Source organism: Oncorhynchus clarkii, chromosome 17, assembly GCF_045791955.1.
Source record: "Oncorhynchus clarkii lewisi isolate Uvic-CL-2024 chromosome 17, UVic_Ocla_1.0, whole genome shotgun sequence".
Classification (NCBI taxonomy): Eukaryota; Metazoa; Chordata; class Actinopteri; order Salmoniformes; family Salmonidae; genus Oncorhynchus; species Oncorhynchus clarkii.
In genome coordinates, this window is record NC_092163.1 from 25334603 (window position 1) to 25362526 (window position 27924).

General features: G+C 42.3%; 1 protein-coding gene across 1 annotated transcript; it reads left to right on the forward strand.

Annotated features, from left to right (window-relative positions):
• Positions 1–371: 371 nt before the first annotated feature.
• LOC139370608 (calpain-1 catalytic subunit-like) lies at positions 372–27800 on the forward strand. Its single transcript, XM_071110196.1, has 23 exons — positions 372–472; positions 2062–2091; positions 2814–3060; positions 4394–4463; positions 13164–13282; positions 13639–13772; positions 14178–14346; positions 14951–15034; positions 15538–15623; positions 20521–20595; positions 20811–20971; positions 22028–22197; positions 22417–22428; positions 22503–22714; positions 23782–23821; positions 24158–24223; positions 24324–24381; positions 24684–24748; positions 24985–25053; positions 25160–25238; positions 25857–25970; positions 26849–26907; positions 27002–27800. Exons 3-23 carry the CDS (start codon positions 2815–2817, stop codon positions 27026–27028), a joined length of 2115 nt encoding a protein of 704 aa, XP_070966297.1. The 5' UTR covers positions 372–472; positions 2062–2091; position 2814; the 3' UTR covers positions 27029–27800.
• Positions 27801–27924: the final 124 nt, after the last annotated feature.

Below are 27924 nucleotides of genomic sequence, written 5' to 3' on the forward strand. Positions count from 1 at the left end.
CACTTTTGTTTTAAACTGCATCACATCCGGCGGTGATTGGGAGTCCCATAGGGCGGCGCACAATTGGCCCAGCGTTGTCCGGGTTTGGCCGTAATGGTATATAAGAATTGGTTCTTAACTGACTTTCCGAGTTAAATAAAGGTTAAATAAAAAATGAACCGACTTCGCCGTGGGCTTTGAACGGGACTCCTGGCTCACGCCCGGGAGGCAGTCCTGTTCCAAATCGAATGCAATCCACTTTTAGCCGTCGCAAAACACGCCTGCCCGGGCGGGATTAATCGAACCCCCTCATTTTGATGCTGCTAAACCCCTCCCACCGGAATGGGCTGGGCAAGACACTGCAGTAACAACACTGATTGCATCTTTGTTCTGGCCTTCACTCATATGACATGATAGATATATTTACACATATCGGTTAACAGAGACACTGAACGTCACCTCGGAAAGTGTCTAAAAAGATTTCGGGTCAGTGGTAAGTTATGTCTGATCTATGATTTGGAATGCAAGATGCATGTCTCTATGTGATTGTTTTATTGAATTGGGACTATTTACCGAAATTAAATGCGCTGAAACTCAGCATAACAGCATATATTGCATGTTACCATGCTTCATTGCAATGGTAATCTATGTGAAGCATGTCCAGTCATGGAAATTCGTTTTGCGGGTTTGGATGATGCAATATGATGTGATGAACTGCTCAGTATCAGCTGATTCCTCCAAACATGGCAGGCGACTCTCTTCTTTGAGAGACGTCATCCTTGATCCTTGATATGATTTCTAAAACAAAATAAATTCTCTCTGAAAGGCTCCATTACTGTCATACACCCTTCACGGTCAACACTTGACATGCTGCTCTGTGGCATTTTATTTATACAACTATAAAAAGATCATGAGCTCATTTGATCCACTGAAAACAACATGAACAAATGTGATATGCACAGGGATTATTGCAGAAAGTAAAGTAGTCTACAGGCCTATACTTTAAATGACTCGCAACAATGTAGATTGTGGTTCAATGAATTGTAATAAGGAGGCTAACACAGTGTTATTGAGGGTTTATTTTAAAGGTGATGTAGCTTTCTGGAAGGGGTGTGAACCTGGCTAGACTGAAATCAATACTCAAAGCAACAATTTGATCAGTTTGATGCAGGCTTACAGCATAGGCTGTTGGATTTATCCAAGAATAAGAAATGATCATTCAACGTTTTCTTGATGACCATGAAATGAACAAGAAATGCACATTTAATTCCACATAGTTAACTATAGTGTTCGCAGGCAAATTGGCGTTAGTTCCTATGGACTTGCCACAAGCATTTCAGTTTCAATCAACAGTATTGATTCAAATGTATTGTTGCAGCCTTGTTTATTGATATATCAACCCAAACAAATGCCTTGTTAGACTTTCTTTCTGGTTACTATGTAAAATGTATATATGAAGTATACCCCATAAAAATGTATTTTATTGGTAATAGAAGAAGTCGAGGGCTGTTTATTGTATGAGTGCAAAAACAAAAGGGGATTCCAACTGTTTGAAAATTGAGCATCACTACCAGTTTATTGAAGTGTGTTTGATTTCCACAGCAAGTGTCTTTGGATGGAGGAAGGGAGTCATTGTCTGCAACAATTGAATTCTGTTTTTAGGTCCTACTTTGTCATGTACCATACAGATCTGCTACAACGATCGACTATTGTACCATAAACCTTTTTCGTTATGAGACACAGTTCAGCGTTCAAAAACAGTTGCTTCTTGTTATAAGTCTGTGATGCTACAGTGCCGCTGTGTTCAAAGCAATCCCCCCTCTAGTCAATTAACCTAGTGAATGACATGACATACTGTACCATCCAGCTCTATAGGTACCTATAAGAGTTCTCTACCAGCTGCTGTCCTTATCAATCTCATGTCAGTGAAATGTACAACACGGACAACGAACAGTGCTTCTTGCTTGCATGTGTGTATAGCTCACTGCTTTGCTATACTACAGTGAAATTCCAGCTATGTATGCATGTGACTGCGCCTGTGAAGACTGAATCCTAAATTAACTGGACTTTTGTTTTCCCAAGCCTGCTGCCTCCCACACTGAAGGACTGAAGGTACAATAATATATATGTGTGTTCTTGTCATGGTCTGTTCAGTGACTGGAGTCTAATGTACAGATTGGAATTGTAGTCCCTTCTCTAACTTAACCATCAAATAATGTTTTATGCTGCAGTTTCAGTTTTGTGCCTAACAGAAGTGCGTTGACGGACACAGGGTGTCCTTCCTCTGTATCCAATTATGTTAGAGCATGATCACCTTTTTTAGGGCAGGCCAGGAAGAATGCCTCTTCAAAGTATTTGAGCATAGTGATTGTTCTACCCTATAACTATCCAGCCATATAAACAAAATATATGTTTTATATGGCTGGATATAAACATACTGAAAGTGTATGATCAATAGTCAAACTGTATCTGCAAAAGGCTATCATCCCACTTATTAATTTACATGAAAATACCAGTGGAATTCCAGACAATCCAAACGCCTTTACATTGTGGCACTCAGTTTTACCTATGAAATATTCAGACAGCACTCAGAGAGAGTGTCCTACCCATGGCCACTCTGGGCCAATCACGGCTCCTAGTTCTGATACATTATCTCCATTGTCATGAGTAAAAAGCGTTTACTGATAATGAGCCACATCGTACAGTGTCCCCTCTCATTTGAAACAATGTCCCTCTGCCTGCACGTTTATTCTGTTGGGGCTATTTATATGCTAGCTTCCAGTAACCCACCTCTTAACACACACCCACACACCCTCTTATTTCTTCCATCCCAGCATGTACCCATTCGGAGGGGTCTCTGCGCGCATCCAGAGGGAGAGACTACACGCCGAGGGAATGGGAACCAACGAGCGGGCGCTGAAGTTCCTCAACCAGGACTACGAGGCCTTGAAGCAGGAGTGCCTGGAGAGCGGCTGCCTGTTCGAGGACTCCTGCTTCCCCCCCGAGCCACCCTCCCTGGGCTTCAAAGAGCTGGCCCCCCACTCATCCAAAACCCAGGGCGTGGAGTGGATGAGGCCCACAGTAAGAGACTGATAGGAGTTAGTGTTCCAAATTAATATTGTATTTGAAGCCATACAAGATATACACATACAAATCCCTTGGTTGTATCAACCCTTTGGGCTCCTGAGTGGCACAGGGGTCTAAGGCACTGCATCTCTGTGCTATAGGCGTCAATAATGACCCTGGTTCGATTCCAGGCTGTATCACAACCGCCGTGTTTGGGAGTCCCATAGGGCCATGCACAATTGGCCAAGCGTCGTCTGGTTTAGGGTTTGGCCGGGGTAGGTCGTCATTGTAAATAAGAATTTGTTCTTAACTGACTTGCCTAGTTAAATAAAATAAATGCAGATCTCAAGTAAGGATTTGTCCCTAAACTCATAAATGGTATTGCAAATAAGTGTGTAAGCTATTCTTGTGGTGTCTAAATGGCTTTTACTCCAGCCTCTGAATCAAACCCTTGTTCCTGTGTGGTTAGACTGCAGGATGTGCACAGTATGTGCTACTTGCAGACACATGGAACTCTAGATATATTTTGTGCCTGTGCTGAGAATTAAATAGTTATTTTGGCATGGAGAGGCACAATGAATGGCATGTCATGAGAAAAAAAAACAGCTGGTCTTTTCAACAAAGAGGGTTAGGGTGTTGAGAGTTAGCTTTTATGGTTAGCATTTCACCAAACCTAAAAAGGTGCTGTTTAAGATGAGTCTCTCATTGTGACTTCTGTGTCCTTACCAGTAATTCCTCGGGAAGTGTTGAACAAACAGTCTAGAGGCCTACATGCCAGACATATCTCCTCCAACAGCTGCTGCTTGTGTATACTAACGAACAGCACAAGCTGCTAAATTATTTAAATAACTTAAGGCTGAGATGGCAGCCCTGCTCTCTCACACTAGTGGCAGCTTTTCACTCCTCAAATCATGCTTTGGTGTCATTTGACTCTGTACCGGTACCCCCTGTATATAGCCCCGCTATTGTTATTTACTGCTGCTTTTTAATTATTTGTTATTCTTATGTCTTTTTTGGAGGGGGGGGTTCTTAAAAATGTATTGTTGGTTAAGGGCTTGTAAGTATTCGGCACGTGACAAATAACATTTGATTTGTTGAGAGAGTAACAATCTACTTTTGACAGACATTTTGAAAGCTTGAAAAGTTTGACCAAAGATACTTTCAGTGTCAGTCCAAAATGGCCATGGGTTAAAGTTGCAAAATCCTAAGTAGGGGTACTGTAATTACACAAGCTTTTACACCAGATTTAAAAACATCAGCCACATTTTCATTCATGATATTTGTCTCGATGTGTACTTATTTGTGTGTCTTTAAAATACTGTTTCTGATTTAACTTCATTTTCAATAGGAGTTTTCAGATAACCCTGAGTTCATTTTGGGCGGTGCCACAAGGACTGATATCTGTCAAGGAGCACTGGGTGAGTATCAATGTGCTTAGGTGTCAATGTGCTGTAATAGTTTGACACTAAAAGGGGGCTTAATGGAAGGCCTTAAAAATCATGTATTTCTGTTTTCTGCAGTGTGGTACTCCAGGAACTACAGTACTACTATTGTAATAGCTCAGACACACTTGTAGGATTGTCAAACTTTTGCTTGCCGACAGTACTTAGCACCTCTGAACAGAGTGTTGGCAGTCGATCTCTTTTGTATTCACACAGCAAAGACCTTGAAGTCATCAGCTATTCAGCCTTGTTAAAATACTCCAGACCAGAAGGTGGCAGTAGCCTTGTTTGGCAATGCATATCCATGTGAGTTGCTTCATGGTCTAGCCAATGTTACTTAGCTAACTAGCCAACTGCGCTAATGTTGCTATTGTTGTGGAAAGCCATTGTTGATACCAGCCAGCTGGCCACAGCTAGTTTGGCAACAGCTAAATAATAGCTAGTAAGATGACAAAGAAACTATTTAATTTACTCTCACATGGACAGTCCATAGATAGATTTTTAGCTAGCTGGCTAACGTTAGCTAAATTGTTAGCATGATTCTCTAGATAGCTAGCTAGCTGTTGTGCTAGCTAGGTAATGTAAAGATGCTGTATTGACTCTGGGCAGCCAGCTACAGGCTGCTGCTTCATGGAAATGAGTCCATTGTGATTTCATTATAATGTTACTAGCTACAGTGGCCAGATAGCTAGCTTGGTAAAGCATTTAGTGTTGTGTGCATTGTGCTGCACTTATTACCACCCCATTCATTTTATATGAAGTGTGTGTGACTCCCTTGCTCAGTTAGCAAGCTAACGTTAGCTATCTAGCGAACTAATAAGCTAGTGCACATTAGCAAAAAGTACTTATTCGAGCACAAAACTCCTTAGCTAGACGTAAAAAAATATAAAGACTTGCTCTAGAAAAAAAATATGTATTATACAGCTTTATTGTTTTATTTAGAACACTCTGACGAAAAGGCTGGATTAGACCAGAAAAAGTGCCCTATTTCCCCCCCCCCCCCCCCTTGTCACTCCTGTTGGCTCCCCCATGTGGAGGTTTGTGCTTTCTGATTGTCTCAAAGTCAAGTTGTCGGCTACTGCCTAGCATTGCGATTCTACAAGTAGAAACTGTAGTTTTGGCGGTACCAGGTCGATACTCAGCAGGTATGTATTTTGTACTAGCAAGAAAAGGAACGGCCTCCTTCTGTGATAAGTACCTATTGGGAGTCTATCTACACTCAGATTTTCTGTGTGTTTCTTGCTTAAGCGGTTTCTGGGAGAAAAAGTCCCTGTTATAAAAAAAACCTTGTTGCTTAACAGCAGTGTCCCTCCCCCTCCCTCTAATGTATTGCAAGTTTTCAATGTGAATGTTATTTTCCTTGACAGAGCACTTAAGTGAAACCAGAGGACTAGAAAAACTAACAAAATTACTGCCTGCATGGAACAGTGAATAGCTCTTCCCTCATTCTGAGACATACAGTAGTTCATTTTGCTCCATAGAACAGAAAAACAAGTCATCAATTCTTGCCAGACCTAACTTGCCTAGATGTGCAGTGGGATAGATTACAATTATGGTTTTTCACATTCCTTGGGAGTGGTGGGAGTTCTGTGAATCGAGTAGTATACAGCATTGTATGAGATCTTCAGTTTCTTGGCAATTTCTCAGAACAAGAATATACTGACGAGTTTCAGAAGAAAGTTCTTTGTTTCTGGCCATTTTGAGCCTGTAATCGAACCCACAAATGCTGATGCTCCACATACTCCACTAGTTTAAGAACGCCAGTTTATTGCTTCTATAATCAGGACAACAGTTTTCAGCTGTGCTAACATAATTGCAAAAGGGGTTTCTAATGATCAATAAGCCTTTTAAAATGATAAACTTGGATTAGCGAACACCACATGCCATTGGAACACAGGAGTGATGGTTGCTGATAATGGGCCTTTGTATTCCTATGTAGATAGTCCATTAAAATAAAACATTTCCAGCTACAATAGTCATTTACAACATTAACAATGTCTGCACTGTATTTCTGATTAGTTTGGTGTTATTTTAATGGACAAAAAATGAGCTTTTCTTTCAAAACCAAGGACATTTCTAAGTGACCCCAACCTTTTGAACGGTAGTGTACATATATACATACAGTACTAGTCAAACGTTTGGACACACCTACTCATTCAAGGGTTTTTCAGATTTTTTTACTAATTTATACATTGTAGAATAATAGTGACGATATCAAAACTCTGAAATAACATAGTAACCAAAAAAGTGCAAAACAAATCAAAATATATATATATTTTTATTTTATTTTATTTCACCTTTATTTAACCAGGTAGGCAAGTTGAGAACAAGTTCTCATTTACAATTGCGACCTGGCCAAGATAAAGCAAAGGAGTTCGACACATACAACGACACAGAGTTACACATGGAGTAAAACAAACATACAGTCAATAATACAGTATAAGGGCCTACCGGTTGGCGCAGTGGTTAAGGGCGCTGTACTGCAGCGCCAGCTGTGCCATCAGAGTCCCTGGGTTCGCGCCCAGGCTCTGTCGTAACCGGCCGTGACCGGGAGGTCCATGGGGCACAATTGGCCTAGCGTCGCCCGGGTTAGGGAGGGCTTGGTCAGTAGGGGTGTCCTTGTCTCATCGCGCCCAGGCTCTGTCGTGTTTCCTCCGGCGCATTGGTGCGGCTGGCTTCCGGGTTGGATGCGTGCTGTGTTAAGAAGCAGGCTTGGTTGGGTTGTGTATCGGAGGACGCATGACTTTTAACCTTCGTCTCTCCCGAGCCCGTACGGGAGTTGTAGCGATGAGACAAGATAGTAGCAACAACAATTGGATACCACGAAATTGGGGAGAAAAAGGGGTAAAATTAAAAAAAAAAAAAAATAATAATAATACAGTATAAACAAGTCTATATACGATGTGAGCAAGGGGAGTGGCAAAGTAAATACAATATAGCAAGTAAAACACTGGAATGGTAGATTTGCAATGGAAGAATGTGCAAAGTAGAAATAAAAATAATGGGGTGCAAAGGAGCAAAATAAATAAATTAAATACAGTAGGGAAAGAGGTAGTAGTTTGGGCAAAATTATAGGTGGGCTATGTACAGGTGCAGTAATATGTGAGCTGCTCTGACAGTTGGTGCTTAAAGCTAGTGAGTGAGATGTTTCCAGTTTCAGAGATTTTTGTAGTTCGTTCCAGTCATTGGCAACAGAGAACTGGAAGGAGAGGCGGCCAAAGAAATAATTGGTTTTGGGGGTGACTAGAGAGATATACCTGCTGGAGCGTGTGCTACAGGTGGGAGATGCTATGGTGACCAGCCAGCTGAGATAATATACTATACGATAATATACTTTACCTAGCAGGGTCTTGTAGATGACATGGAGCCAGTAAGTTTGGCAACGAGTATGAAGCGAGGGCCAGCCAACGAGAGCGTACAGGTCGCAATGGTGCGTAGTATATGGGGCTTTGGTGACAAAACGGATTGCACTGTGATAGACTGCATCCAATTTGTTGAGTAGGGTATTGGAGGCTATTTTGTAAATGACATCGCCAAAGTCGAGGATTGGTAGGATGGTCAGTTTTACAAGGGTATGTTTGGCAGCATGAGTGAAGGATGCTTTGTTGCGAAATAGGAAGCCAATTCTAGATTTAATTTTGGATTGGAGATGTTTGATATGGGTCTGGAAGGAGAGTTTACAGTCTAACCAGACACCTAGGTATTTGTAGTTGTCCACGTATTCTAAGTCAGAGCCGTCCAGAGTAGTGATGTTGGACATGCGGGTAGGTGCAGGTAGCGATCGGTTGAAGAGCATGCATTTAGTTTTACTTGTATTTAAGAGCAATTGGAGGCCACGGAAGGAGAGTTGTATGGCATTGAAGCTTGCCTGGAGGGTTGTCCAAAGTGTCCAAAGAAGGGCCAGAAGTATACAGAATGGTGTCGTCTGCATAGAGGTGGATCAGAGACTCACCAGCAGCAAGAGCGACCTCATTGATGTATACAGAGAAGAGAGTCGGTCCAAGAATTGAACCCTGTGGCACCACCATAGAGACTGCCAGAGGTCCGGACAGCAGACCCTCAGAGTTCAGTGTGTCAAATCGATCAGAGAAGTAGTTGGTGAACCAGGCGAGGCAATCATTTGAGAAACCAAGCTGTCGAGTCTGCCGATGAGGATGTGGTGATTGACAGAGTCGAAAGCCTTGGCCAGATCAATGAATACGGCTGCACAGTAATGTTTCTTATCGATGACAGTTAAGATATCGTTTAGGACCTTGAGTGTGGCTGAGGTGCACCCATGACCAGCTCTGAAACCAGATTGCATAGCAGAGAAGGTATGGTGAGATTCGAAATGGTCGGTAATCTGTTTGTTGACTTGGCTTTCGAAGACCTTAGAAAGGCATGGTAGGATAGATATAGGTCTGTAGCAGTTTGGGTCAAGAGTGTCCCCCCCTTTTGAAGAGGGGGATGACCGCAGCTGCTTTCCAATCTTTGGGAATCTCAGACGACACGAAAGAGAGGTTGAACAGGCTAGTAATAGGGGTGGCAACAATTTCGGCAGATAATTTTAGAAAGAAAGGGTCCAGATTGTCTAGCCCGGCTGATTTGTAGGGGTCCAGATTTTGCAGCTCTTTCAGAACATCAGCTGAACGGATTTGGGAGAAGGAGAAATGGGGAAGGCTTGGGCGAGTTGCTGTGGGGGGTGCAGTGCTGTTGACCGGGGTAGGAGTAGCCAGGTGGAAAGCATGGCCAGCCGTAGAAAAATGCTTATTGAAATTCTCAATTATGGTGGATTTATCAGTGGTGACAGTGTTTCCTATCTTCAGTGCAGTGGGCAGCTGGGAGGTGTTCTTATTCTCCATGGACTTTAGTGTCCCAGAACTTTTTTGAGTTAGTGTTGCAGGAAGCAAATTTCTGCTTGAAAAAGCTAGCCTTTGCTTTTCTAACTGCCTGTGTATAATGGTTTCTAGCTTCCCTGAACAGCTGCATATCACGGGGGCTGTTCGATGCTAATGCAGAACTTCATAGGATGTTTTTGTGTTGGTTAAGGGCAGTCAGGTCTGGGGAGAACCAAGGGCTATATCTGTTCCTGGTTCTAAATTTCTTGAATGGGGCATGCTTATTTAAGATGGGTAGGAAGGCATTTAAAAAAAATATCCAGGCATCCTCTACTGATGGGATAAGATCAATATCCTTCCAGGAAACCCCGGCCAGGTCGATTAGAAAGGCCTGCTCGCTGATTTAATATATGAGATTCTTCAAAGTAGCCACCCTTTGCCTTGCTCTTGCGTTTCAGCCAATCAGCTGTGTTGTGACAAGGTAGGGTTGGTATACAGAAGATAGCCCTATTTGGTAAACGTCCTTATTATGGCAAGAACAGCTAAAATAAGTGAAGAGAAATGACAGTCCATCATTACTTTAAGACATGAAGGTCAGTCAATCTGGAAAATTTCAAGAACTTTGAAAGTGTCTTCAAGTGCTGTCGCAAAAACCATCAAGCACTATGATGAAACTGGCTCTCATGAGGACCGCCACAGGAATGGAAGACCCAGAGTTACATCTGCTGCAAAGGATAAGTTCATTAGAGGTACCAGCCTCACAAATTGCAGCCCAAATAAATGCTTCACAGAGTTCAAGTAACAGACACATCTCAACATCAACTGTTCAGAGGAGACTGCGTGAATCAGGCCTTCATGGTTGAATTGCTGCAAAGAAACAACCACTAAAGAACACCAATAATAAGAAGAGACTTGCTTGGGCCAAGAAACACAAGCAATGGAAATTTGACCCGTGTAAATCTGTCCTTTGGTCCTAATTTGAGATTTTTAGTTCCAACCGCCGTGTCTTTGAGAGACACAGAGTAGGTGGACGGATGATCTCCGCATGTGTGGTCCCCACCGTGAAGCATGGAGGTGATGGTGTGGGGGTGCTTTACTGGTGACACTGTCTGATTTGATTTGGAATTCAAGGCACACTTAACCAGAATGGCTACCACAGCATTCTGCAGCGATACGCCATCCCATCTGGTTTGGGCTTAGTGGGACTATCATTTTGTTTTTCAACAGGACAATGACCCAACACACCTCCAGGCTATGTAAAGGGCTATTTTTTTTACCAAGAATGAGAGTGATGGAGTGTTTCATCAGATGACCTGGCCTCCACAATCACCCGACATCAACCCAATTGAGATGGTTGGGATGATTTGGACCGCAGAGTGAAGGAAAAGCAGCCAACAAGTGCTCAGCATATGTGGGAACTCCTTCAAGACTGCTGGAAAAGCATTCCAGGTGACTACCTCATGAAGCTGGTTGAGAGAATGCCAAGAGTGTGAAAAGCTGTCATCAAGGCAAAAGATGGCTACTTTGAATAATCTAAAATATATTTTGATTTGTTTAACACTTTTTTTGGTTCCATTATTCCACATGTGTTATTTCATAGTTTTGATGTCTTCACTATTATTCTGCAATGTAGAAAATAATACAAAATAAAAACCCTTGAATGAGTAGTTGTGTCCAAACTTTTGACTTGTACTATATATCTCTTTTGTAATAGCTCTGTGTGTAAAATAAGAATGACCCTGACTAGGCAGCTGACTGTTTGGGTGTGGCAGAACCCATTTGTGAGTCAGGGAGACACTGGTAATGATTCACAGAAAGGCTAATAGCGGACACGCCTACAGAGAAAGCGTGCTAATGGATCTTGGCTGATGTCCCATGCAGCAATCTCTGGCGTATGTTTGCAAAACAGGGTGGAGGGAGGCGGATAACGGACCTAGCCACTGGAATGGAATTCAAGATAAAAGATTGTTCAATCAGCGAGCTATCAGTTGTGATTAATGCCATGATCAGCTTCCTTTTTAACTAGTGAGAAAATGTTGTTGTGAGTAGATCACAGGATATGGCCCAAAATTAGCCCAAAACTGTTCTGTTCTTGGGATCTCATAAGTCTTGGTTAAATTTTTCTCACATCTCTAGTCTAGTTGGAACTGAAAAGGAGGTCGGATGTGTAATTGTTATACACACGACGTTCTGAAGACCCAGCCCACAAACAACTTCTCTCTTTCTGTCTTTGGCAGGAGTTGACTCTCCTGTTATGTCACGGCCTGTGGGCTCCCCCTCTGTTTGTTTTGGGGAATTATCTTGACTGAGTTATGTAGCCTTTCAAGTATTCTATAAGGCTCGTCAAACTTCAGGTTGAAGCTAACCAGTGCTTGAAATGTAATAGAAGATGTGACAATGATTGACAATCTGATAATACTCCTCACTATAAGGTCCATACTTGAACTTTTTCACCAGAAAGCAGTGCTAAGCTTATTAAACATATCTACTTCTGAGTATACACTTATATGGATAAGGCTGCTGTCATATGCACCCACATTACAACGCCGACACACTAGAATTTTATGTTCGAGAATTTCGTATGAAGCCAATGCTTTTTGAAGTGGTAATTTTGACAAAAACGGACAATGATATTGGTCATACACAATTTAATCTGTTAATGCGTTTGAGTGTGGCCTTAGCCTTTAGATTTCAACCCCTCAGTCGATAACAGCAGTTACACTTAAAAGAAAGGGAGATTTTAGCAAGACCTTGAGGCCAGAGCAATCCCCAGTTGTGACATTAGGGACGTTTTAAAATTGCATTAGCAATCCCCATAGCTCTCTCTATAGGGAAGTAGCTAATTCTTACTCCCCACACTAATTCAGTTACAGTACATGGCCCCTTAAAGGCTGAATACATTTACATTTGAGTAATTTAGCAGACGCTCTTATGCAGAGCAACTTACAGTAGTGAGTACATACAATTTCGTACTGGTCCCCCGTGAGAATCAAACCCACAACCCTGGTGTTTCAAGCGCCATGCTCTACCAACTGATCTACACGGGACCATAATAGTTGAGGTTGCCTCATGGTTTTAACAATGTGACGATGGTGGGAATAAGCCTTTGACATGTTCAGCTGTTCTTGCTGCATGCCATTGATAGTAGTCTACTGATGGTATATGATTTCAGTTAAAGCAAATTGGAAGCGATTTTCAAAGAGGAGTTGAGGTTTTGGAAAACCAGAACAAATGTTTGAAGGCTTGGCTCAGACTGGCCAAAATGCATTAGGTTGGCTATTCACTCACTACTAAATGCTGAACAAGGGTGATTTGAGCTGAGTGCTTGAAATGAGTTAAGTGTTTTGTTTTCTACTAACAGCAGCCTTCATTTAAAGTGGTGAGATAGAAACCGCACCAGCCAGTGTAAATGTTGTGTTTTTAAGACACATGGGTAATATTTTAGAAAGATGCACACATTACTAATTTAGGCTATGGTTCCTTTTTAGATTTTGAATGTTAAGGTTTCTGTATCATTATTTGGTGTTATTTTAAGAAAACATTTGAGGCTCAGCTAAGCTAGCATATATTTATTCACCCTCTCTCACACTTTCACCCCAGGTTGAAATGATTACGTTTGAAAATGCTTTAACTATCTCCCTCTTCTCCCATTTGGGCCAGGTGCTTCTATTCTGAGCCTGGTTCCTCTCTAGGTTTCCTCCTCCTCGTAGGAAGGTTTTCCAGGCCACTGTGCATCTGCTTGCTCTTTGGAGTTTAGGCCAGGTTACTGTGAACCACTTGGTGACAACTGCTCAGTGTTTAAAAGTGCTTTATAAATACATTTGATTGATTTATTTTTTACTATTTTACCTCTGGTTAGGTGACTGCTGGCTCCTGGCAGCCATTGCTTCCCTCACCCTTAATGAGAAGCTGCTACACAGGGTGGTCCCTCATGGTCAATCCTTCCAAGACAACTACGCTGGCATCTTCCACTTCCAGGTCCATTCAATCAAATACAATAGAGGAAATTGAATAGAAAAACCTTTTAATGAAAGATAATATAATGATACAGCATTGTAGCCTAAATATGTAAGAAAGAATGACTTGCCATATTCAGAAGTTTGATTGGAGGGATTTTAAAACAATCTTTGTAGTAGGCTCAATTCCTGAATTATCAGGTTACAGTGCTTTTCCACAAAAGAATTCCCAGAGAGACAACAGTTCTCGCATTTATTATTAGGTGATTATGGGGAGCACTTAGAAACATATGCTGGAGACGTTATTTAGCTTCATAGGGGAGCATAAAACAATTATAACCTTCGTGTCTGACTCCAAACTGTTTTGTTTGTTCACAGTTCTGGCAGTTTGGAGAGTGGGTGGATGTTGTCATTGATGATCGACTGCCTGTCAAAGATGGCGAGCTCATGTTTGTTCACTCTGCTGAGGGTAACGAGTTCTGGAGTGCTCTGATTGAGAAGGCTTATGCCAAGTATGATTTTCCTAATATTAGCTATTGTCCGTGTCAAAAGCTTTAAATGTTTTTTAATGGTACCGTAAAACAGGCTTTAATTCAGGTATACAGTGCATCCATCTTAGAATATAATTGTATTTTTTCTAAGTTTAATTTGCTACACCAAGTAAACAGTGGGTAACAATTGAATGTTCATAAAGCATACATGTCACAAGTCCAGTTAGCTCTGACTAATGTGTAATTGCATCATACATTTCTTAAGCTTTCATAAATCTATGTAGCTATAATGTTATGTTTATTATGTTTGTTTTATGAACATACATTTAATTTACGAATATTGTAGATGGCGAATACTTTTACATTGTTGCATGAAGGGATATAACTATTTTCCAGGATTGACACACTGTGACATTTTTGTGTTAGACTGAGTGGCTCCTATGAGGCCTTGTCTGGTGGCAGCACCACAGAGGGCTTTGAGGACTTCACCGGTGGCGTGGCAGAGTTTTACGAGCTACGTAAGGCACCTAAGGATCTGTACCGGATCATCGGTAAAGCCCTGGAGAGAGGCTCCCTTCTGGGCTGCTCCATTGACGTAAGTGGCGTCCCTGTTACATGGCACACACGACAACCTGCAGTACACATATGCAGTCCTCTCAGATGGGGGTTGTTTCTGGATGGGACCTATGTCACTGGTTCTAATCTAGGTTGACATTTTCCCCCCATTCAGCTTTTAAATTCCCCAAAACAACAGAATCACTCACAACATGAATCTTGGCTTATTTTAAAACAACCTATCTTTCCACATAATGGAATTGTGAGCTGCAGTATGCTCATCGTTTGCCTCTGGGGATGGTTTGAGCCAAAAGTGGTCCCCTAAAATGGACAGAAATATTGGTTTAGACATTGCCTCATTGGACAGAAATGGGCACATCTTCCCACGCCCATGGACATAAGGTATATTGTTAGCCTGAAGCTACTTAAGAAATTATTTATATTGTAATATGTGTATATGAACCACACAGGCAACACTCAAGCCAACATTTTAGGTAAACAATAACTAAACATTCATGCAGCCTCTTTAAAGTGGAGAGAAAAAGAGTCTGTTGTCACAATTGTAGTTTTGGCCAAAGATGTCATGTCCGAAGTGTGTGTGGTAACAATTGGAAATGTATGATGACATCTGTTTGCATTACCAGATCACCAGTGCCTTCGACATGGAGGCAGTGACCTTTAAGAAGCTGGTTAAAGGCCATGCCTACTCTGTCACAGGTCTGAAGCAGGTGAGTGAGTGAAAATAAGGCTTTGTGGAAAATTTGCATCTTCCTGCGGGCCATTTCAAGCCTTAGGCGATTGTGCCTGATTCAAACTAAAGGGCAGACCCGAACCATACTGTAATAGCTCAGATTTTTCATTTTCACATTGTCCTTTCCAGCATGGTTCCATGGTGGATTCGTAAGCAGGCCAGCTACAACTTAGCATATAGCGTGGCTCAGCTTGACCCTAGTGTGAATCTGGAATTGGAGGAAAAGGAGTGGTGAAAACAGGAATATAAACGTCAACAAATTACAAAAAGCAAAATAAGAAGCACGTATTCTCCTCATCTTTCAGTAAACAGGCAATATTTTACAGAAATGACTTATTTCCAAATGAATAGTTATACGGGCATCTGTGACTATCAAACATCATGATTGAGAAATTCTACTCTCAAATTGGAATGTGGCAAGTGGTTAAAATTTCTAGGTAAAATCTGACCCAAATTTTGTGTGTCTGTCTATCATCATAGGTGGATTTCCGGGGTCGCATGGAGAGGTTGATCCGTATTCGTAACCCCTGGGGTCAGGTGGAGTGGACCGGGGCTTGGAGTGATAAGTGAGTTCACATCACAACCATCAAAAAGGCCACCAAAAATTCTGAGATTTCTATACCCAACTATAACATTTTCCGTCAAGATAGAACTGCCAAAGGGGGAGGAGTTGCAGTCTACTGCAGAGATAGCCTGCAAAGTAATGTCATACTTTCCAGGTCCATACCCAAACAGTTCCAACTACTAATTTTAAATATTACTCTCTCCAGAAATAAGTCTCTCACCGTTGCCGCCTGCTACCGACCCCCCTCAGCTCCCAGCTGTGCCCTGGACACCATTTGTGAATTGATTGCCCCCCATCTAGCTTCAGAGTTTGTTCTGTTAGGTGACCTAAACTGGGATATGCTTAACACCCCGGCAGTCCTACAATCTAAGCTAGATGCCCTCAATCTCACACAAATCATCAAGGAACCCACCAGGTACAACCCTAAATCTGTAAACAAGGGCACCCTCATAGATGTCATCCTGACCAACTGGCCCTCCAAATACACCTCTGCTGTCTTCAACCAGGATCTCAGCGATCACTGCCTCATTGCCTGTATCCGCTACGGAGCCGCAGTCAAACGACCACCCCTCATCACTGTCAAACGCTCCCTAAAACATTTCTGTGAGCAGGCCTTTCTAATCGACCTGGCCCGGGTATCCTGGAAGGACATTGACCTCATCCCGTCAGTTGAGGATGCCTGGTCATTCTTTAAAAGTAACTTCCTCACCATTTTAGATAAGCATGCTCCGTTCAAAAAAATGCAGAACTAAGAACAGATATAGCCCTTGGTTCACTCCAGACCTGACTGCCCTCGACCAGCACAAAAACATCCTGTGGCGGACTGCAATAGCATTGAATAGTCCCCGCGATATGCAACTGTTCAGGGAAGTCAGGAACCAATACACACAGTCAGTCAGGAAAGCTAAGGCCAGCTTCTTCAGGCAGAAATTTGCATCCTGTAGCTCCAACTCCAAAAAGTTCTGGGACACTGTGAAGTTCATGGAGAACAAGAGCACCTCTTCCCAACTGCCCACTGCACTGAGGCTAGGTAACACGGTCACCACCGATAAATCCATGATTATGGAAAACTTCAACAAGCATTTCTCAACGGCTGGCCATGCCTTCCGCCTGGCTACTCCAACCTCGGCCAACAGCTCCACCCCCCCCGCAGCTACTCGCCCAAGCCTCTCCAGGTTCTCCTTTACCCAAATCCAGATAGCAGATGTTCTGAAAGAGCTGCAAAACCTGGACCCGTACAAATCAGCTGGGCTTGACAATCTGGACCCTCTATTTCTGAAACTATCCGCCGCCATTGTCGCAACCCCTATTACCAGCCTGTTCAACCTCTCTTTCATATCGTCTGAGATCCCCAAGGATTGGAAAGCTGCCGCAGTCATCCCCCTCTTCAAAGGGGGAGACACCCTGGACCCAAACTGTTACAGACCTATATCCATCCTGCCCATCTAAGGTCTTCGAAAGCCAAGTCAACAAACAGGTCACTGACCATCTCAAATCCCACCGTACCTTCTCCGCTGTGCAATCTGGTTTCCGAGCCGGTCACGGGTGCACCTCAGCCACGCTCAAGGTACTAAACGATATCATAACAGCCATCGATAAAAGACAGTACTGTGCAGCCGTCTTCATCGACCTTGCCAAGGCTTTCGACTCTGTCAATCACCATATTCTTATCGGCAGACTCAGTAGCCTCGGTTTTTCTGATGACTGCCTTGCCTGGTTCACCAACTACTTTGCAGACAGAGTTCAGTGTGTCAAATCGGAGGGCATGCTGTCCGGTCCTCTGGCAGTCTCTATGGGGGTGCCACAGGGTTCAATTCTCGGGCCGACTCTTTTCTCTGTATATATCAATGATGTTGCTCTTGCTGCGGGCGATTCCCTGATCCACCACTACGCAGACGACACCATTCTATATACTTCCGGCCCGTCCTTGGACACTGTGCTATCTAACCTCCAAACGAGCTTCAATGCCATACAACACTCCTTCCGTGGCCTCCAACTGCTCTTAAACGCTAGTAAAACCAAATGCATGCTTTTCAACCGTTCGCTGCCTGCGCCCGCACGCCTGACTAGCATCACCACCCTGGATGGTTCCGACCTTGAATATGTGGACATCTATAAGTACCTAGGTGTCTGGCTAGACTGTAAACTCTCCTTCCAGACTCATATCAAACATCTCCAATCGAAAATCAAATCTAGAGTCGGCTTTCTATTCCGCAACAAAGCCTTCACTAACGCCGCCAAAATTACCCTAGTAAAACTGACTATCCTACCGATCCTCGACTTCGGCGATGTCATCTACAAAATTGCTTCCAACACTCTACTCAGCAAACTGGATGCAGTTTATCACAGTGCCATCCGTTTTGTCACTAAAGCACCTTATACCACCCACCACTGCAACCTGTGTGCTCTAGTCGGCTGGCCCTCGCTACATATTCGTCGCCAGACCCACTGGCTCCAGGTCATCTACAAGTCCATGCTAGGTAAAGCTCCGCCTTATCTCAGTTCACTGGTCACGATGGCAACACCCACCCGTAACACGCGCTCCAGCAGGTGTATCTCACTGATCATCCCTAAAGCCAACACCTCATTTGGCCGCCTTTCGTTCCAGTTCTCTGCTGCCTGTGACTGGAACGAATTGCAAAAATCTCTGAAGTTGGAGACTTTTATCTCTCTCACCAACTTCAAACATCTGCTATCTTAGCAGCTAACCGATCGCTGTACATAGTCCATCGGTAAATAGCCCACCCATTTTTACCTACCTCATCCCCATACTGTTTTTATTTATTTACTTTTCTGCTCTTTTGCACACCAATATCTCTACCTGTACATGACCATCTGATCATTTATCACTCCAGTGTTAATCTGCAAAATTGTAATTATTCGCCTACCTCCTCATGCCTTTTGCACACAATGTATATAGACTCTCCTTTTTTTCTACTGTGTTATTGACTTGTTAATTGTTTACTCCATGTGTAACTCTGTTGTCTGTTCACACTGCTATGCTTTATCTTGGCCAGGTCGCAGTTGCAAATGAGAACTTGTTCTCAACTAGCCTACCTGGTTAAATAAAGGTGAAATAAAATAAAATGTGGAGAATCAGAGGCTGCTGTTCAGTCCAGTTCAAGTGTTCAGCAGTCTGGTGGCTTGTAGATAGGAACTGTCTGAGTCTGTTGGTATCAAATTGTATTTGTCACATACACATGGTTAGCAGATGTTAATGCGAGTGTAGCGAAATGCCTGTGCTTCTAGTTCCGGCAGTCTATTACTCCGATACGTCATGCTCTTTACAACCCGCTGAAGGGCCTTGCAGTCGTGGACGGAGCAATTCCTGTACCAGGCCACGATTCAACCGGTCAGGACGCTCTCGATAATGAAGCTGTAGTATTTAGAGAGGACCCAGGGTGGCATGCTAAATTTCTTTAGTCACCTTAGGAAGTAGATATGCTGTTGCGCTCTATTGACAAGAGTGGTGTTGGTGTTGGTTATTGTCATGTCCTTGGTGATGTAGACCCCGAAGAACTTAAAACTGCAGACTCTTTCTACTGCAGTCCCGTTGATGTGGATCACGGCATGTTCCTTCCCTTGCTTCCTGAAGTCAACAATCAACTACTTTGTTTTGCGGACGTTGAGGAAGACCACAATGCCAGTTCACTTACCTCCTTGCTATAGGCTGACTTGTTGGTGTCATGCAAAGCCACGCAGTCGTGGGTGAACAGGGAGCACAGAAGAGGGCTGGGGGCCCTATGCTAAGAGTCAGTGTGGGGGAGGTGTTGTTACCAATCCTCACAGCCTGTGGTCTGCCTGTCAGGAAGCCCAGGATCCAGTTGCAGAGCTTGGTGTCGAGCTTGGAGGGAACAATAGTGCTGAACTGTAGTCAATGAACAGCATTCTCACACAAGTGTTCCTCTTGTCCAGATGTGTTAGGGCCATGTGAATAGTGATGTAAATGGTATCTTCTGTCGATCTGTTGGAGAGGTTGGCAAATTGGAGTGGGTCCAGTGTGTCTGGCATGCTAGCCTTGATGTGGGCCATGACCAGCCCCTTGAAGCACTTCATGATGACCGGGGTGAGTCTGACGGGGCGATAGTCATTTGGGCATGTCACCTTGTTTTTCTTGGGCACTGGTACGTAATGTTCTCCTTGAAGCATGTGGGGTCTACAGCCTGGGACAGTTTGAAGATGTCAGAGAAGATGCCCCCCAGCTGGTAAGCACTAGGACTGGGATGATATCGGAATATTTTTTTCCATGGCAAAAATGAAAAAACGAAGCAGAACCAACTCTTTGGTCCTTTAAAAACCTTCTATATGTAAAATATTGTCTGCTATAGCTTGGAAAATAAATAAATGTGACTCTGGATGACAACGTGATGATGATTGTTACCAACATTAGGGCTGTTTTCCTAAAGAAGGCGAATCCGCTTTGTGCTTTGGTTCCTTGCCACGATACTAACGAGTATCGTGTTACTGGTATCATCCCAGCCCTTGTCAGCACTCATCTGGGCTGGTGGGTTTGTGAGTATTCACTCATGAGTTGTCCTCGCGTCAGCCTCGGAGAGCAAAATCACCTGGTCATCCGGAGCAGCGAGAGTTTTCCTGGATGGCTCGGTATTGGCTGCCTCGAAGCGAGCATAGAATGTGTTAAGCTCGTCTGGGAGGTGGGCTTCGGTGGGCACCACACACACAGCTAGATTTGCCTGTGATAGTCTGTAGTCCTTGCCACATGCGTCGTGAGTCTGAGTTGTTGAACATCAATTCAATTTTGAGTCTTTGACTTTTTGCGTCCCTAATGGATTTGCGGAGCTCGTACCTGCTTGCCTTGTAGTTAAACAATACTCATCACTGTCTCTCTTTTTTCTCTCTCTCTCTCCGTATCTCTCTCTCTCGGATATTGCTATTAGTTCGTCTGAGTGGAATGCGATTGATCCAACAGCGAGGGAGGACATGAATTGTCACATGGAGGACGGGGAGTTCTGGTGAGTTCACATTCTGAGATATTACCTTGTGTGTTTTCCACTCACAACTCTGTTTTCTATGGTGTCCTGTTTGTCGAGGCTGGACTCTGTATACCATACCGGCACCTGATAATAATCTAACCCAACCCACACCTGACCCAAACCAGATGGAAATATTCCAATTGTATCAAACAGATTCCATCTGTCTCCTTTTTCCCTGCTCTCTGAATATCCAGGATGCCCTTCCAGGAGTTCCTGCGCCAGTTTTCCCGGCTGGAGATCTGTAACCTGACAGCAGATGCTCTGAGTGATGACAGCCAGAGTTTCTGGAACACCATCAAGTTTGACGGAGGCTGGAGGAAGGGCAGCACGGCTGGAGGCTGCCGGAACCACCCAAGTGAGAGAGCACCATGACCACCACACTACACCCACTACCTTGTAGGCCCTTGTGTAGTCCTGAGAGGATTGGATAGTTGTAAGCAATATGGTAACAATTCCACCTAGGTGGTAGGGGCTAGGAGTTGATTTCGGATTCAGGGATACACTTCAACTTCATCAGTCACTGACTGCATGTCTTTTGTTTATCACATGAGTTGCATACATTGTTCATGGATTGCATATGTTTCTGAATACAAATATCCTAGTGAGAACATAACATATTTTATAAGGAATATACTGATATTTTGGTGTAATGCTTTCAAATACCTAGTTATGACATTAGGGGGTGCTGTAGGATCATACAGAATCAGATAAAGGAGAGAAGTGAACAAGTACTGCAGTCGGAGAGACGTGATCTAAGATATTTGCCTGTTTGTTTTCTTCACGTGGCAAAGTCACTATACAGACCATATCAACAGCGAAGGTTGGCTAATCTTAAAACCTTTTGCAGGCAATGTCCATGGCTCGGACCTGCATTGCAATTTAGGCTATGGAAATGCGAATGCAATGTGTAGGCTAGTTTTCCCATGTTGAAGGCAATTACCTTTTATGAATAACTGGGTACATGTTTTTTTTTAACTAGGCCTATTATAGGGTTACTGTAGGCCTATGACGTTTAATAAACAGTCTTCAATGGATAGGACGCACAGCCATGCCTTCCTAATGAATTGGAGTTCATGACAACGGAACATCAAACACCGTAAATGCACAACCACATTAAAAGCTTCAGAGCAGGTTTTCATTGGCCAGTAAGTGGTTAAGTCCTCATTACACCTACAACAAATTAATGAAAAGCGTGCCTCTACACTACCACCAGCTGTTGTGCCCATAATTCCCGCTGTCAAAACAACAAAATTATTTCTGACACACCCACAGCATTGCGCGAGTGTGCTAAGATTTGTGTTTGGTTTGATAAAATAGAGCCCTGAGTTTAGTTAGAATTGACTGCAGGCATTTTGACTTGCTATGTTCAAAAGGAGGCATTATCATGACCTCTGCCTTCTGTCTTTGTTAGACACCTTTTGGATCAACCCCCAGTATAAGATTACCCTGCTGGAGGAGGACGACGACCCTGAGGATGAAGAGGAGGCCTGCAGCTTCTTGGTGGCTCTCATGCAGAAGGATAGGCGCCGCTACCGACGCCAGGGGCAGGACATGCACACCATTGGCTTTGCCATCTACGAGGTGAGGGGTCAAAGGTGACATGCCAGTAGCAGAGGAGAAAATTAAGCTGCAATAAAAGTTGATGAAAGGTAGAATAAACTAAAGATACATTTAGCCAAGTAGAGGTAGATTCTGTGTATAATGTCTGTTTATTTGATGTGATACCCAGTGACCAAAGAATCAACAGTTGACCAAAACAAAATGTCCCTAAAACTGACCTTGTCCTTTCTATCATTACAGATTCCAGAAGAGGTATGTAACAGTTTCAGTTACCCACATAAACACACACACAAACTAGCCCTATCTACCCCCTGTCCTTCTCTCAGTTTAAGGGTTGTCAAAGTGTTCATTTGAAGAAAGACTTCTTCTTGAAGCACTCATCATGTGCACGTTCTGAGACCTTTATCAACCTGAGGGAGGTGAGCGCACGGCTGCGCCTGCCACCCGGGGAGTACCTGGTGGTACCCTCCACCTTCGAACCTGGGAAAGAGGCTGACTTTGTCCTCAGAGTCTTCACTGAGAAGCAGTCGGAGACACAGTGAGTACAGTATAGTAGTACTTCAGGGATGTGCAACTTAAATGGAGAAATACAGTTCTGTTAGCAGCAAAATTGTCAATCCTAAATAATTTCTCGTCTGGTTTTCTCAATACACCTTAATGAGTTGTTGGTAATTATGTACAGATGATGGGTCTTAAATTGACCCATTTTGTCGCAGGAGAAAATAATCCTGCACTAGGAGGATTTGAATGTTTGAGGAAATATTTAGAATCGCAGCCAGGTGGCAGCTGGAAGCGGCGTTTGTATACAATGCAGTATCGTACCTACATTTTAGGCCTACAGCAGGTCCACTGGGTACCAGTTCAACTGGTTTTAAGATGTCCTTTTTTTTGATAATATATACTGTAGATCTAAAAAGGTAGCCTACGCAATGGCTCATGAAAACCTATGATTTTTTATGACCATGGGGGGAGTAATATTGTTTCATATTTAGTTTGTATTCACCTGTGGGCTGCCACTCGAAAAAAGAAAAAAACATTTTAAAAAAAGTACATATATACAAAGTATTGATCCTGTTGATCACAGAGTTTTAAAAAACTATACATTTAGTATGTAAATTAAAATAATGAAAAATAAGTGAGCCTTGATCCCCAACCCCACATTTCCAACAAGACTCCATCCAACCAACCACCCACAATATATATCTGTGTTATTAAGCTATATAAAATGACAGTTGTTGATGAGTATGGCTGCATTTCAGATACATTTTTGTACATTTGAATGTTGGAGTAATGGACCTGGGCCTAGCGTTTGACTGGAGAGAAAAATTGAGAGAAAAATACAACTTTTCAGGGAATAACATTTGAATTTCCTGATGCAGTAGGAAAATTCTCAGTGACAAAAGAGTGATCAAGTTAAGATTTGACATCTGTATACCACTGTAGCTTCTAGACATTGGCACAATTTGGTAAAGAATTGGAATAAGAGTCTGTGGCTATTGTATTGTATGGCTATTACTGAATGTAAAAAGCAGCTTTGGTATAATCTAAACATTGCATGTAAACATTTATGGAATTCATTTTTAAATAGTTGCTATGTCATTTCAGAGAACTGGATGATGATGTGGTGGCAAACTTTGAAGATGAGGTAAAGAGTTAAGCTTAGATGTTCAAGTGTCAACTCCCTTGCAATAAGTGCTTAACCAAGAACTTGACTCAGGGGTGCGAATACTTATGCAATTGAGACATTCCATTTTTTATTACGGGAAAAATACAAATTTATTTTTCTTTAAGTTTGAAAGTGTGGAGTAGGTTGTGTGTGTGTGTGTGTGTGTGTGTGTATATATAATATATATATATATTTTTAAAGTTACTGCAACATGTCAGAACTTTGCAAGGAATTAAATACTTTCACAAGGCACTGTTATTTCACTTGTTGACGATGTATCAACATGGATTGACAACTGAGTCTTTATCTTCACAGGAGGACATCTCAGAGAGTGACATTGAGGACTCATTCAGGGCCATGTTCGCTCAGTTATCTGGGGAGGTGAGTTTCAAGTTTGGTTTTGCTCCGAAACGCATTTGAGTGCAAAGATAATGTGTTTTATGTTTAAGAACATGGAGACATTATCTGCTTTATATTTTAGGACATGGAGATCTCTGTCCGTGAGCTCAGGACCATTCTCAATAGGGTGGTGACCAAACGTAAGTACTGTTCATTCAATGCTCTTCAGGTCCAGGGGGTTTAGTGACTCATTGTCCATTCAATGCAATTTCTGAAATGTGGTCTGTTATCCTATATTCAGGTAAAAGGGGCATACACCATTGTGGTTTTAAATCCCTTTTAAAACCACACCTTTTTAGCCGGGCCCTTTAATAAGTGATTATCTTACACATCTTCAGTGATTTTTATTTTATTTATCCTCTTTAATTATTTAACTTTTTTTTTTTCATTTATTGCTTTAATGTAAAGTGTGTAGTGATTTTAAATTGGATTTGATTCCCAGACAGGGACCTGAAGACTGATGGGTTCAGCATGGAGTCCTGTAGAGGCATGGTCAGCCTATTAGACGTATCCTTCCTCAGCTAATCACTTCAACACTCCCTACCCTTCATTTCAATACATACTCAACTTTATTTGGGAAAGGATATATTATGGCAGTATTAATTAAAAATACAATACATACATAACCAATTGTGTGATCACAAAAAAAGTATCATTACTTTTTTGATATGTGACACTAACAGACAAATGTTACACTCCATTTCCAATTGCTATCATGACACCTTGACTCACCTGTCACGCAGAAAGATGGCAGCGCTCGCCTTGGTATAGTTGAGTTTCAGATTCTGTGGAATAAGATCAGGAAGTGGCTGGTGAGTTGAAATATGCTGATAATTGTATGACAATATTTCACTTCTGTAATAGCAAAATTGACAATGGCATGCAAGAATGCAAGGCTCTAATCTCTTATTTTCCCAGGGAATCTTCCGCCAGTTTGATCTGGACAAGTCTGGATGTATGAGCTCCTATGAGATGCGTCTGGCCTTGGAGTCTGCTGGTGATTACTCTATCTTCGCACTACTGGATTGGTGTTCAGTAGACATGAAACAGGCAAAAGTATTTTTGAATAGAGTAAAACAGAGATGTACTAGCTACCTGAACTTGAAAATAACATGTAGGTTTTGCTACAGTGTACCTACTGAACACAATCCAGGGGCTTCAATTAAACAGCTGATAACAATAACTTATGCACAACAACACATTATGAATTGCAGAGTTGATACTGTCAATTACGTCAATGACATTATAGGTAATTCAGTACTGTTTATCACAGGAGGTTGGTGGCACCTTAATTGGGAAGGACAGGCTCGTGGTCATGACTGGAGCTGAATAAGTTGATGCCATCCCATTCGCTCTGTTCCAGCCATTATTATGAGCCGTCCTCCCCTCAGCAGCCTCCACTGGTTGATATCAATGGATAACACTGCTTTCATCTATACAGTCAGACTACTGTAGCCTGGTCCCAGATCTGTTTGTGCTATCATGTCAACTCCTTGTCACTTATTGCCATAGCATTACTATGACTTGACATGATAACACAACCAGATCTGGGCTTAGACAACCGTATGTGATATCGGAAAAAAACTTTGTTTTTCATGCTTCATGATCTTCACAGGATTCAAACTGAACAACAGGCTGAACCAGGTGCTTGTGGCCAGATACGCTGAAAACGAGGTCATCGACTTTGATAACTTTGTCTGCTGTCTGGTCAAGCTAGAAGCCATGTTCAGTATGTATTTTTTTGTCTTTGACTACACAACCTGGTCCAAAAACAACATTTAGTCCTGAAAGTATTAGGTATATGTACGCTCCTCTATGCCTGATTGGAATGGTTAGTGGAACCATTTTCACAATTTTGCATACATATCTGATTCTTCTACATCTGCAAAGGGGGGTGAGGGCTAGGCCAGTGATTGTTTCTGGACTGTGATTTTGTGATTGAATTCACATGATAATTTCATAACTAGGACCAGGGGAAATTCTTGACTTCTGTCTGTACTGCTAGTTCTGTCCTCCAGCACCAAGACATTGATGTAATGGCCTCTGTAAGCTTCAGTCATTCATCACATCTTCATACCTTAATAATTTCCATTAATATTCTACTTATCACACATTAAAGGGATACTTCAGGATTTTGACAATGAGAATGCTAGCAAGTACCCATAGACTTAGTCTTTGTGATAACGCTAGTTAGTATTGGCTAACAAAACTACCTCTACCTGCCTTCATACTGGACACAGAGACATAAAAATGGTATCCACAAGTTCATCCAACTCTGGCGAAGTAGATAAATGGCCTCATTGCCAAAATCCCGAAGTCTCCCTTTAAGCTTCTATGCATGTGAGTGGTCCATGCAGTCTTCTATTAACTGGGGCATTTATATTACTTCTGCTTTCCAACATAACAAAAAAATGGTTCAGCAATGGTGTTTCTTTTGAAAAAAGCAAGCAGGGAAATACTTTCACATTTCCCGGGGGGGGGGGGGGGTGCATCGAATTACAGGTTAAAGATGTCATTGGTCAGATGGTCAAGAAAAGTTAATGGCCTTAATTACAGGTAGTGTTAAAGCACAATTAAAAATATATATATTTCCCCTTATTTTCACAGAGGCCTTCCAGACGTTGGATAGAGAAGGCGCTGGAACTGCTGAAATGAATGTCACAGAGGTGAGACCATTTGAATTTCAATGCTTTGTGTCTTTTAATCACTGATTCACTACGGATAACGTAACCTTATCCACTCTGTCTTTGTCTCTCACAGTGGCTGTATATGACCATGTGTGGTTGAAGTGTATGGTGATCTAGTATGCTGTAGAAGAGGACACATACACACCCATAGTAGAGGACAACCATAGCCTCAAAGAGCCTCCAAAGCATCTCAGTGCACCCAACTAAGGCTTGCATCAACTCAAACAATCCCAAAGAAAATGCTACTCCCTGCATTTTAATAACCACCACAAATACTTTGCTGCCTCTGCTCAATAACCTGGCAATTGCATTTAACCTGGTCAATTACACGTGATGAAAATGAAATGCTCTACTAAGGGAGTCGCTGCATATAAATCACTGCACGCATTATACAATGGCAAAGTTTTCAGGGCATACCCTTATGCAAAAAATACATGTATTTTTAAAGTTCCATTCCAAACCTCTTAGGTTTTCCTCTCTTTTGTTTAACCATCAAATTCAGATGTTAGTCTGTAATAAGAGATGATGACATCGTACTCTGACATTATGTATTTTTTTGCTACCTTTCACAGGATCTTGGATTCTAGAAAGTATGTATTGCTTTAGGCTGTTAATAAACTGCAAATTGTACTGATGCCTTCGTCTTTAGGATACCTCAGTACAGTAAACTACATCAGTTAAAGACAGAAATATAACTAATATTTTTCTCAAGATGGCAATTTTAGTCTAAAAATTGGGGAGGGTACTTTAAAACACTAAATGTAGGAAAGGGATTCCTCAATGTGACAAGGTAAAAAGTAACTTTGATGCATATGCTGAACTGCACATTTTAATTCTACGAATGTCACTGAATAAAAACTGACTGAGTCATGATCAAGCGCTACCCCCAACACTTGGTTTGCTGAGAGGTAGGATGGGACTGGAGAAATGTAACCACTTTCATATTCAAACATTGACATGTAAGGATTAACAGTCCATGAGATCTTTGATTAAACA